Source organism: Emys orbicularis, chromosome 5 (assembly GCF_028017835.1).
Source record: "Emys orbicularis isolate rEmyOrb1 chromosome 5, rEmyOrb1.hap1, whole genome shotgun sequence".
Lineage (NCBI taxonomy): Eukaryota > Metazoa > Chordata > Testudines > Emydidae > Emys > Emys orbicularis.
Genome location: NC_088687.1, coordinates 38,966,250 through 38,979,167, shown reverse-complemented (window position 1 = coordinate 38,979,167; position 12,918 = coordinate 38,966,250). Strand labels below are relative to the sequence as shown.

Below are 12,918 nucleotides of genomic sequence, written 5' to 3'. Positions count from 1 at the left end.
TCTCCCACATCCAGCTGAGTATCCTAACTATTGGGCTATCATGGAGGGGGAAGAGTCAGCACCTTCTCCTACTTTGCTTTCCGAATGGCACCAAGTGCCCTTGTGATTCTCGCCCAAAATCAGAATATTTAATTTTAAAAACATCAATATGAATTATTTTGACATTTCCATTTTATTTTCTTTTTTCTCCTGAAGCAATTTGCAGAAACTGACAATTTCAGTTGACCTGAATCTGATTTTTTCAGAGAAAAAGGTTTCAGACAAAAATTTGCACCCACTCTGGTAACCATATGTTCTTTCTTCGGCCTGAATTGTGGCACATGTCTTCACTAGCATGAGCTATTAACTTTCATTTAAAATGAAAGCTTAAATTCTGCAAAAAAGATTGCATACCAAGGAAAACTCTACCCTGCACTTGCAAGTTGAGTAGATTTTTCAAAGCCCTATTATAGCTTTACTTTACTGCCTAGTTACTTTATAAAACTGTTTCATATTTCTCTTGATTCTGATTTCATCAAAATATATCAGACTTCAATTTGATGAGGCTCTTAGTGGGAGTTTCTTTTGGTTTTGTTCTGAGTTTTCATAAAATGTAAATGTCTGGTTTCTACTGCTGCCTCTGCCAGGGCTGGCTCTGGCTTTTTGGCCGCCCCAAGCAAAAAAAAAAAAAAAAAAAAGCGGCCGTGCCGCCCTAGGATTGGGCAGAATGCCGCCTCCAACAATCTGCCGCCCCAAGCACCAGCTTGCTCAGCTGGTGCCTGGAGCCGGCCCTGGCCTCTGCATATACACCAGCCCAGATAAATATGCTCTTTCACCTAAGGATCACATTAGTACTATTCCAAGAGTCAGCCACAGCTCATGAGAAAAAGTAGTTCAGCTCTGGTCCTCTCTCCTCCTGGTAGCAGTTCAAAGCCTTTGAAGACCAAATCAGAGAGATCATGACTGCCCACTTTCCAACAGTAAACAACATGGACTTTTGGTTACTCCTGGACCTTGGTTCTCCTTTTGAGCCTGCCCTTGAAAGTTAGTTGTCATTGTTATAAATGAACATAATATAAGTAGGGAGGGAAATACCAAACATAACTCTTCATATCATCCTTTCCTTAACACAGCAGTGTAATTGCACCAAATTTATGGCATTACAGTTGGTGAGGCAGTCATCTGTCTGGTTTAAAAATGCAGTTACTTGCAGCTTTCACTGTACAATTATTATTTTTTCTTTCTTATTTTGCAGGAACTGAAGAGGAGGATGAAGGTGATGACCTGTTGTTGGGGTCTGTGGATGAGTTCTGGTGGTTTCCCCATATGTGGAGTCACATGCAGCCTCATCTGTTCCATAATGAGTCATCACTGGTGGAGCAGATGATTCTCAACAAGGACTTTGCACTAGTGAGTAAAAGTTATAAGAAGGTTTGATAGGCTGGAAGCCCTCCTGAATCAGGAAAGAGTCAATGGGCTGTGCCTGGGAGGGGGTGGCAGTCCACCCTGCCCCATGACACCTGAAGTTGGTGTAGGCTATGCCGGAGGAGCTAAAAAGGAGTGGGAGAGGGAGAACTTCAGCTCTTACTGTGGGAAAAGAAGATTGGCTGGGTCCAGGAGCCAAGGAAGACGGCTGCCTATCAGGGTCTTCCTGAGGGAAGGGGAGGGTTTGCATTTCTTCATGCTTATATTGGGCATTGGTTACCCTGGAAGTGGGAAAGCTATGTCACCTCACCTCTGAAGGTGTTGGAGGCTGGGTGAGTCAGTGCAAGACCAGGAGGGAAACAGAAGTAGAGCTTTTACTGCCCTGTGCCATGCTATGAGGAGGCACATGGGAGGGTGTATGGTCACCAGGGTATAGAGTCTTCAACCACTTCATTGGGAAGTGCTGGGGGGGGGAAATAGGAGGCTTTACCTATAATGTGAACCAAGCCTGGCATTGGAAATGCAGATCTAAAAAAGGAACTTAGACATAGTTTTGCCATTATTTTATCCTTCTTTAAGGAGCAACCCCTTTTCTTAAATAGTCTTTTGAGGATGTGGTGGCCTACAAGCAGCAGATTGGTTATGTAATGCCTTCAGGGACAGTCAGTTAGCCTGTTCCTCCACCTTGTAGCTTAAGGAAGACAATTAGAAATAGGAAATCTGCTTCCTGATATACAGTACAGATATATGGGGTGGAGTCAGGGGCAGGAGGTTGGACATTGGGTGAAATGAGGGATTTACTTAAAGGCTTGCATAGAATTTGAAGTTTTCTGTGAAGCCACCTCAACCTGATGAAGGGGATGAGAAATTAAATTGCAGGATTTCACATGGCTTCTTTAAAAACCTATGCAAGATTTGAAAATGTGCCTTTTAAATAGCTAGTCTGTCTCTTGGTGGTGTTGATGCATAATGATGTTTGATTTAGCCTGTTTGTACTGTTAACTTTTTAAGAGCTGTCCCTCAAGCACTGGATGGAGCTCAGTATAATTTTATTGTAAAGTAATGTTGAAAGCTCTTTAGAGTCCATCCAGAACAATTCTTGGTTAGTCAGCATAACAAAGAGAGAAAAACAAAATCTATACGTCTTTTCTTTGGAAAAGACATTATGTGGCTCTTGACAAAGCATTGCAACTCCAAGCAACCAAAGTCACTCAAAAGAGCAGAATGACATTGTCATTTAGCCTGCTGCTTAGAGAACAGAAACTCTCAGAGGCTCTACCATTTGCAGAGACCAGTATGCTCCCCTTCCCTTTTCTGAGGTTGTGGTACAAATAAAAACTCCCAGGGAGTCAAGGAAACTTATAATTTAAAATAGAACAGGAAGAAAAAGCTTCCCTTGCTTGTTAGTGTGTTGTTGTTTTTTCCCTAATGACCTCCATACCACATTGCAAACTTCATGTAATTGCCTCCTGTGCTTTCTGTAGTTTGGGGGGGGGGGGTTGTTTGTTTGTTTTTTCTCTCAACTTTCTTGTTTGACTGGATATTTGTACAGAATCATATTAGGGTTTTTTTTTTGTAAAACAGACTGAGAATGTTTCTTTTATCAGCTTTCTTTTCTGACCTGATTCATTCATGAATTATAGAATCCATGTCTTTTGCCATCATGATTGGCAATGGGCAAATCAATTCAGGTACGAGAACCAGATTGGAACATTACTCAGAAGTTAAAAGCAAACTAAAACTTTGAAGTTGAGATGGGCTTTTCCTTTCATTTTCTATTTCTATATGATTATAAATTGCTGGGTTCCACCTGGAACCCAAAGCAAAACCAAAAACCAGGAAATGATATTTTTGGAAACTTCCAAGCCCCTTTGCAGACCCATGGATTTAAGACACTTGATATGTTTTAGCAAACATCCAAACTTTTGGGTTTTTATCCAAACTGTACTTCCAAAATTTTGAGTTTTGGGACCAGTTCAAAAAATGATCCCAAAGCAGTAACTACACCCCTAACCCCATGCAGCTATGATGTTTACTAAATCTCCTGGAAAGGAATATAACAATGTGTTTTTAAGTGCACCCACTCCATAGAAGGATCCTTATATCCCTTTAAACCAGAAGTAACCAACAATGGACAAATTACTCTGTCACACTGTGACGGTGCTGCCCGTGGGAGCCAACTGAGGTAACTCAATCAGGGTGAACTGCAAACAAAATGGGGCAGACAAACCCCAAAAGCTGGTGGATATTCCAATACTTAGGTTTACTAAGCCAGCACAAAACAGCTTCTATAGTACCTCGCTGGTTACTCAGAAGTCCAAACAACGCAGTTTCCCTTAAAGTACCCAGCCTCAGGCCTTCGTCCAGACACACCTGTCAGATATGATGATGATTACTGAAAATCTTACTACATCATATAAAAGAAAAGGTTCTTCCAATCCCAAAGGATCAACCACATACCCAGGTCTAATTATAACTTAGATCTTACCCAAAATACACACTTATAGCCAATTCTTATTAACTAAACTAAAATTTATTAAAAAAGAAAAGAGAGAGAGTGTGTTGGTTAAAAGATCAATATACATACAGACTTGAATTCAATTCTTGAGGTTCAGATGCATAGCAGAAGTGAGCTTGTAGTTGCCAAAAGTCCTTTTAGAAATAGTCCATAGGTTATAGTCCAATGTCCATATTCAGGGTGGCTCCAGTCAATGACTGGGGATCTCAACCCTTGTGGCTTAAGGTTTCCCCCTCTTGAAACCCAAAGCAGATCTGAGATGAAGAAGGATTATGTCCTAGGATTTTTATACATTTCCTGCAGCCTTTCGGCCTGAGAAAACAATAGGCCTAAGTCTCCTTCTTCCAAATATCCTGGCAATTAGCACAGGATAATTTATCCATTAAACAGTTCAGATACAGGTTACCACAACCTTCAAAGAGACATAGAGACAATACTACTATTTCACTCAAGTATCATCATAAATGTTAATATTCCTTTTTTGATCTTTGAATTTAAAACTATAGCAATAGACAAGACTTGTTTGCTTACATCACAAGCCCTGAGCAAACATCTACCCTTTTACCTCTAACAATGCAGACTTGCATTTCAAAGCTCTATTCATTTACACATCTTCCTAACCAGTTTCTACAGTTCACCCATGGGTCAGGTCAGTCTGAGTTAATTAATCTTTCTGGCCCTGTCACCTTTCAATGAAATACTATTTTACACTCATAACATCTTCTATACAATAATTAAAATTAAAATTCTTCTATACACACACACAATACAATAATTAAAATTCAATAGAACAAGCATATATAAGTCTGTGTAATTACAACCTGTTTCTTCAAATTAAGTCATGCACAATTCTTCAGGAATGTAACTGTATAGAACGTTTGAAGGGGTTGTGTGATACTGTTTGAGAGTGAGAGGGACATAAACAAATGTTAGACACAGCTCACATTTAAAAGTCAAAGTAATTTTCATGACTTGTAACTCAAGCATTTTTGCCCCATTTTCTTTAAACCGCTCAGGAAAATTCTCCTCAGTAATTGGATTAAACCTGCCAATGTTCAGGTCAAACTATATTTAATAGCAAAAGTTATAAGGTGGGCTAAAAGTAGGGCTTATCACAGAATTTGGTTGCAGCCTTAACTACAAAGGCAATACCTTCTCTCTATAATCATTTTCATTGAATGGCAGGGGCTCCGAAGGGTACCCATAAATAAGGAGCTAAAGAAAATGAAAGGCTGGTGTCATTATAGTTTTATTTCCTTCTAGTGGTTGGACATGGGTTGTACTGACCTCTTAGCACTGAATTCTATAATAGCTGTACAATTTACTTATGAGAACACTTCTTTTCAAAAGCTTCGTGTGAAATCCTCTCTGTGGGAGAAATTTATCTTCCTGACATGACAACCTCCTTGATATCTAACACAGCGCTGGCAGCCATGAACTCTGAGTAATCTTGCATCCTCCTCTCCTTTCTCATTCTTAACATCTTGCCTTGTTTGGGAATGGCATTCCCTACCTCTCTAATACATTTTTTTATATCTCTCACAAGAACCAAAAGCTAATCCCTTTACAATGATCATTACTCTTTTTTTACTTCAGATTCTAAATCCAAATTAGCAGTTGAATTAATTAACAAGAATAAATAAGCCAAGCAGAAGTCTCCACACTTATTTCATTATTGATTATTATGTTTACATGGAGTCCTTCTCATATTTTTCTGCTGTTTTCTCGTGTGTCACTCATCCATCCACTGAATTCCACCCTTACTACAAAACATCAGTAAAATTATACTTTGGAAGCTTTTGCATAAAGGTGTAACCATTTCCTGAGGAAGTTGATTGGGGATGGGACAGTAGAGTTTGGGTGGGATTTTTTGCCCTTTTTTTTTTTTTTTTTTTAAGGGTCTTAGAGGAAAACATTCTATTTGAGAAGGCTCTGTTAATGCAGCAATTCCGTATCTTGGACAATTGCTTCATCAGGACTTTTGAGAATAGCTTGGTGTTAACATTTTAAATGAAATACAGTGACGCCTACTTTTTGTGATCTCGTATATTGTGAAACTCATTTATAATAAATTAGAACATAAGTTGAATCACTACAGTGCCTTTTGGTATGCAGATTCCATTTACAGTAAACCTTCGCTGAAGTCAATAGAAGGATTCCCACTAACTTCAATAGGCTTTTGATTAGGCCCAATAGGACAGTTGTTCTGGGAGAAACAATGATTTAATAATAAATGTTCTTTATTGTAACAGAATTCCTACTCTGAATTAAAGCCAAGCTTAATGAACACTAGCCAATTCAGACACTGCATATGAAACCCATAGTAATATTTTACATTATTACATGAAGGTTTAAATATATAGATGCATTGCATCCTCTTGTACTGTATACATATTCTGCTGTTTCCAGGGATCTGTATGTACAAATTCTAGGTAGGGAGCAGGATCTATGGTTCAGAGTAGGGGTTTGAGTCAAATCAAAATGACTGAGTTCTATTCTCAGCTCTAACACTGATTTGCTTTGTGACCTGTACTTCAGTATGCCATCTATAAAATGGGGATAATAATTTCCCTCCTCATGTAAGTGCTTTGCAAAATTATATTTTCAAGTCAGTTAATTAGTCTTTAAAAATCACCACAGAGTTGAAGTGTTTGCAACTGTAAAATATCACTTTTGATAAGGGAACTCAAATATTTTGCATATCAGAAAGGACTGTTAATATTTATACCATTTAACAATTGGTTGATGGATGAACGACATTTTCTGAGATGTTGCATAATTTTCAATCCTGCTCTATCTCACCAGGGCATGGTGAAAAGTTAAGGAAGCTCTCAGTAGCAGCAAAGCTATATTACATGTATGTGTGAATGATTTGCATGGCAGCTGGGATCAGCAGTAGAATACGTTTTAGCCTCAGATGCTGCATCTCTTACCTGTCAAGTGGCTGTTTTCATGGCAATATTCTCACCCTCTAAGGAATTTACACCACTGACAGAATGCTCTGTGAGAGTTAGAAAGTAATAACAAAAGAAAATGAATTGTCCATATCAGTCAAAATGTATTAACACAAATCTACCAGGGTTTGCCGTTGTCTAATCTAGGCAATATTACTGTTGCATGGGGAGGGGAAAAGTGTAAAACCTTATTCTGTTTCCTTGGTAAATAAGCCAGTAAATTCATATTCATGTTCTCTCTCCTCCCCAGATTGTAGGCAGTGGGCACTATTCTTGCCCTTGCGTGCCCATGCTCCATTCCCCACACATGAGTGCAGAATTATACTGGTGTTCAAACTTTCAGATATTCAGTAAAAGCAGGACAAATAGAGCTCAATTTCCCAATTAAGTAAATCAAAGATTATTTAGAATCTTTCTTGCCTAACATACTGTTTATGTAAATATGAATGTGACGTCACATATCACAACTGGATGCAGGAAATGGACGGTACAGTTTGTTTTAATAATTGGTTTGGTTTGATTTGATACTCATACTTTGCACTTCCATAAAGATTTCTATGTGAAGAGCTCACAGTGCTTTACCCACAGTAATGAATTAAACTTTGCAAACTGAAAAGATCACAAGCATTATTATCTCCAATTTTCAGATAGAAGCACCAAGACATAGAAGTAAGTGACTTTTCAAGTCACAAAGACTGCAACAGAGCCACCAAAGACAGAACAAAGCAAGATTTCCTACTTTCCTCCCCTCTCCTTTAGTCACAAGACTTTCATTTCTGCCCTGTTGTACATCCTTATCTGACAAAAACAAATAGAATTTATTTCATCCCAGAGCTTCACCTTTTCCTTTTGTCTCAATTAGTGTCAGCTAGTGAGTATTTCCTTGGGATGCTGAAATGCAGATGGCACTGAAAATGATGCAGATGCAAGATAAACATTGTTGTGGATATAGACCACAAAAAGAGGCAAGCATATTCTTGAGTTAATGTTAAGAGAAATTAATATGCAAAACAACATCATCAGATTCAGGTTGTCTGTAGTAATGTACATTATTTTGAATTTCCCCTTTGTAAGCCCAGCCTTGCCACCCTTTTGTTCCTAGAATTTTTCAACTGCCAAAACCACAGAGAAACCTGCAACTTTTTAAAAATACCAAATACAAATTGAGCAAGTCAGTGACTACATATCAGGTGCAGAGTGTCTACACATCGCTGGGCTTCTGGATCATCTTATTTTCAGTATCTGTAGTTAGTGCTGGGAAAGTTGGATGCAGTGGATTTTTATGGCATCTGTATTGTCTGTAATAGTTTTGTTGTGTGTATGCAGAATCCACCATTGACTGCACAGCTGATGTCCTTTTATTTGTGATTGGTAAGTCGTTCTAGCTAATTATCAGGAGAATGAGCATGCATTATTCTAGGACTGACCACTTGGTCAACAAATTATTTTGGACTTTCAACCAATCCCTTTACCCACTCTGTTCTTTCCCTAATCAGTTTTTTCCATTCACAACCTCCCACCTTGCTTCATTTTGGCTCCATCTTCAGCTCTGTTCCGTAACAGAGACGGCATTCCCACTCTGTCTCTCTGACTCTCAGGCATACAGGCTCTGCTCCTTTTCTTTTGTGGCAGAGGTTTCTACAAGGAAAGCTGTACTCTGCACAGACATTTAGATCATTGCAAGCAGGTGTATGAATCTAGTCAACTGCAGACTAAATCTTCATGTGTACCCTTCACTAATGCACTTTGATTTAGTCCTGTTTCAAAGAGATCTAATCAACTGTTAATGCACATCGGATGGGTGCACAGGAACACTATGGCTGTGTCTACACTACAGCTTATGTTGGCATAACTTATCTGAATAAACCAAGCCCCTGAGCGACATAAATTACGTCAACATAAGCTCTCGAGTGCACAGTGCTATGTTGGTAGGAACGCTTCTCCTGCCCACATAGCTTTTGCTATTCGCAGAGGTGGTTTTATTATGCCAACGGGAGAGCTCTCTCCCGTCGGCCTAGAGTGTCTTCACCACATACGCTGCAGCGGTGCAGCTGCACCACTGCAGCGCTATCTGTATAGACATGCCTTTAAATCATGTCAGGCTAATATAGTCTAGATTCATACCCAAGCTTGCCCTGGTCTAATTGTTCATATAGCCAAACCCTTAGAATATGAAATTATTTATCTACTATGCAAAACTGTGGCTAAATGCTGACGGTTAGTATTATGTTACAGTAGTGCACAGAGTCCTATTGCGCTAGGCACTACATGTGCATATAACAAGTGATAGACCTTGCTCCAATTAGCTTACAGTCCAAATAGACAAAGGCCATGTGAAAAGAATATTGTCCCCATTTTAGAGAGGAGGAACTGAGGCATGAAGAGACTAAGTGACTTTTCCACAGTCACTCAAAAAATCTGTGGTAGAACTAGGAACTCCACCGAGGTCTCCTGAGCCTACATCCAATGTCTTAACCACACACGCCTCTTTCCTGGCAACCAATGTAGGCAGATGTGGCATTTTGTTTTCGTTGTAAAATTACAGAACCATATCTGTATTCATCTACTTATAATGCGACCTAATCCACAATAGATACAAAACAACAACTTTGTGTTCAAGCACACCAAATCACGTTTATGTCTAGAACTAACTGCCACAAAGCTCACAAACTTATTTTAACTTTCCATTTTGTGAACTGCATCTTCTTGATACTAATCTGCTCAAAGCCATTTGCTAAAGGATCATGTCTAAATGGAAAATTTTCAACTAGATTAAAAAGAAAAAGTTTTAAATTGAACTAAGATAGTTATTATTTAAATCTGCAAACAGAAATTTGTATGTAATTAACAGTATTTAAGAGTTATTCAGAAAATGAGACCTTTTAAAAAATTAACTGTCATAACCGGATAAAATATAACACAAAAAGTTCTTGTATGAATTGACAACCAAGATGATGGCACATGTATTCACCAATATAAATGCAAAAAAAAAAAATGAAATTGTACATTAAGCTGACTTAGTTTAAAAAAAAAATCTCCTGAAGGAAATCTCACCCAGGCTCAACAATATTAGAAAAATATCTCACTGCTAAAAGTAGGTAATAGCTTATGTAAATCTCCTAATACTGCTAGGTGACAGTTTAAAATGTGGTGTTTCCAGGATATCACCTCTTTTTTTGACAGGATAGAAAAAGTTCAGGAAGGTGCCTGCAGCTGGAGTGTTAACTACTTCATCATCTAACATAATATTATCAACAGTGGACCAAATAGTTTCAGTGAATATATGAAAAATCTGATAAAAACATATGACTTACCATACCAAATAAAATGATTTGGTCCCTTTAGCCCCTGTCCTGTCTCTAGTAATGGCTAATACTAGAGGTTTCAATAGAAGCAAATAATTATCATAATGCCAATTTTGTCCTAATATAGCTTTTTTTTTTAAAAAAAGCATGTAATTATTTGTGTATTCAGTTTGATTTTTCAGAAGAGATCTAGTAAATCTAAATGGTGAGTTTTCCAACCCTGCTGCTGCTATCTGAATTTCCATTATCCTCTAGCATGTTAAAGCTGTGGAAATATGCAATATAAACTTCTTTCCTCCAAGAGTTTGCTGAGTTCCTGGAAAGCAGTGTCCATTCTGTATTCATGTTCTTTCCTTAGTAGGAGTGTTTGTAAATAGAGAATATGTGTAAACAGTTGATACGGACATAGTCAGGTTCAATAAAGTTCCATCTCAGTAGAAAGACATAGGTTAGAAGAGGCTGGGAGTTTGAAGCTGCTTTTCTCTTGCTTCTTCAGCAAAGATGATAGCTAAGATAGGTAGCTTCTGGAGATAGTCTTCTGTCAAAGATCTGAAAGACTGAAACAAAGAGTTAGGCTCTTATGGGTTGAGACTGGATCCGGGCAACTGGGAATGTGTGCAAGTTCAACGGTGTTGCATTTTTTCAGTACTGAGGGTCTAGTTCTTGTCATCCTACTGTAAGATGCACAGAAGTTGGGCTGGGGAGGCAGGGGCAGTAATCAAATGAAGATTCCATTAGTCATCTATGGTATGCAAGGCGGGTTAGCTCAGGAGCCCGGGACATCATGTGTTGCATGGGCTTTAAGAAAGAGGAGCATGTACTCCTCCGTTGCACAGCTTCATCTCTCCTGCCAATGATGGAATGAGTGGACTTGGCTGTGCCCCAAAACCTGATCACCATGACTTTTTGGAGATGTGGAACAATATTTTGGACTCATGATATTGGTCATTGCCTATTGACTGCGTTGTCTCTATTGAGGGGGCCATTTAGGGATCAGGGCAAAATCTGTCTGGGGATTGGTCCTGCTTTGAGCAGGGGGTTGGACTAGATGACCCCCTGAGGTCCCTTCCAACCCTGATATACTATGATTCTATAAACAGTAAACAGGGCACAGTAGGACCACGTCAAGGTGAAGGAAAGTTTTGACCAATTGGACTCAAGGTTGAAAATATTTAGAATATTAGAGTCCATCAGGACAATAATACTGTATTATAAGGCTTTATCATTTCCTTTTTAGTAGGAAACTCCACTTGTAATAGAAGCTTTCTAGAGAATAGTCACCATTTACCAAGCCTAAGTCCAAAAGTGTCAAGATTTACCTAATCAGTTTACAAGGTCACACATACCAGTGCTTTTATCACTTGTGAAAACAGCTAGTGATGCCAGTCCATAAGAGACACTAATATGCAATAAAAGACAGTGAAAAATCATTGATCCTTAGATGACTTTCAAAGTTCAGTGTAAAACTCCAGATTTATTTTAAAGAAATGAAAGTTAGCAAATATCAGCCTTTCCCTTTGGTCCAGTTTGTTTCTGATACGGAATATAAAGTCTTTATTTTTTAAGAACAATTAATTTTATATTGAATTTAATATCCACAACAGACTAAGGAAGAATATAACACTTCCCTTCATCAATATATTTCTTGCTTTCCACCAACTTTAATTTTTTTTTATCATGTCTACCTATAAATTGATCTACTAGTTTATTCAGTTGGTAAAGCTACTATTTTTCTTTAAATCTTAACTATAGCCATTGACAAAGCCACTTCTGTAAATTTCTCCAGCATTCCGCAGGACTACAAAAAATTGACAAAATCCTCTTTCCCTACTCATGCTTCATCTCCCAGGTTCTAGTAATGATCCTTTTCTACTGTCCAACACCTCACAATTTTTCTGTGGCATCAACTTACATTGTCATTTAAACTAAGATAAGACTATTCCATTGTGACTCTAGTAAATTATGAAAGCACGTAATTAGGAGCTCTGGAATCCTGCCTGCATTGTAAAAGAATGTGACATAGTTCTTTGTATCGCATAAAGTGTTCCAAAGGTCTTTTCCACACACAAACACATATATATCTTTGGGTCCAATCTGGTTCTCCATGAGCACCCAAACAAAAAGGCAGTTGGAATCTTAGGTGCACAAAGAATACAAGATTGGACCTTATAGCAAGGTGGTCTGGTGGGGTGATATAGAAGCTAATAATTAGCCAATGTTGTTTCATATTTTGACTTGCCATTATGACAAAATCCACTGAAACATAATATATTCAAAGGAAAAAACTATTTTAACATAGAGTTAAAGTTGCTTGGTGATATGTCATCCCCTTGTAGAACATCGAGTTGAGCAGAACTCACACTGTGAGAACCAGGTTGCCCATGCAAACTGAACTCTGCATTCTCTCAGCAATGCCCCCAATACACCACGTTAACACACATACATTTACTCTACCAATCCCACAGTTGCTGAAATGTATAAGCTTTTCACCTCCTTTTACAACTCTCATTCTAACCCACAGGTTTCCAGCTAACACCGTTAATGAACAAAAAAAAAAAAAGGTTGCTGGCACTACAAACACCTCTCTACGGTCTTTGAGCAATGCTTTGGTATCCACATACTCTCACTGGCCTTTGGCATTATCAGATCTGGAAGGTTTCGGATCCTGGTGTACACTAACACACTTGGCAAACTCTCCAGAAAGGATACCACATGTGTAAAACTTAAGAAATACTTC

General features: G+C 38.5%; 1 protein-coding gene across 2 annotated transcripts in view; it reads left to right on the top strand.

Moving 5' to 3' along the window:
* LOC135879050 (bifunctional heparan sulfate N-deacetylase/N-sulfotransferase 4) overlaps positions 1 to 12,918 on the top strand; it is a 170,875-nt gene that overhangs the window by 57,473 nt on the left and 100,484 nt on the right. For both annotated transcript variants that reach the window (XM_065404857.1, XM_065404858.1), the window contains exon 3: positions 1,235 to 1,389. In XM_065404857.1, coding sequence (XP_065260929.1) covers positions 1,235 to 1,389 — 155 coding nt within the window. The remainder of the gene's footprint in view (positions 1 to 1,234; positions 1,390 to 12,918) is intronic.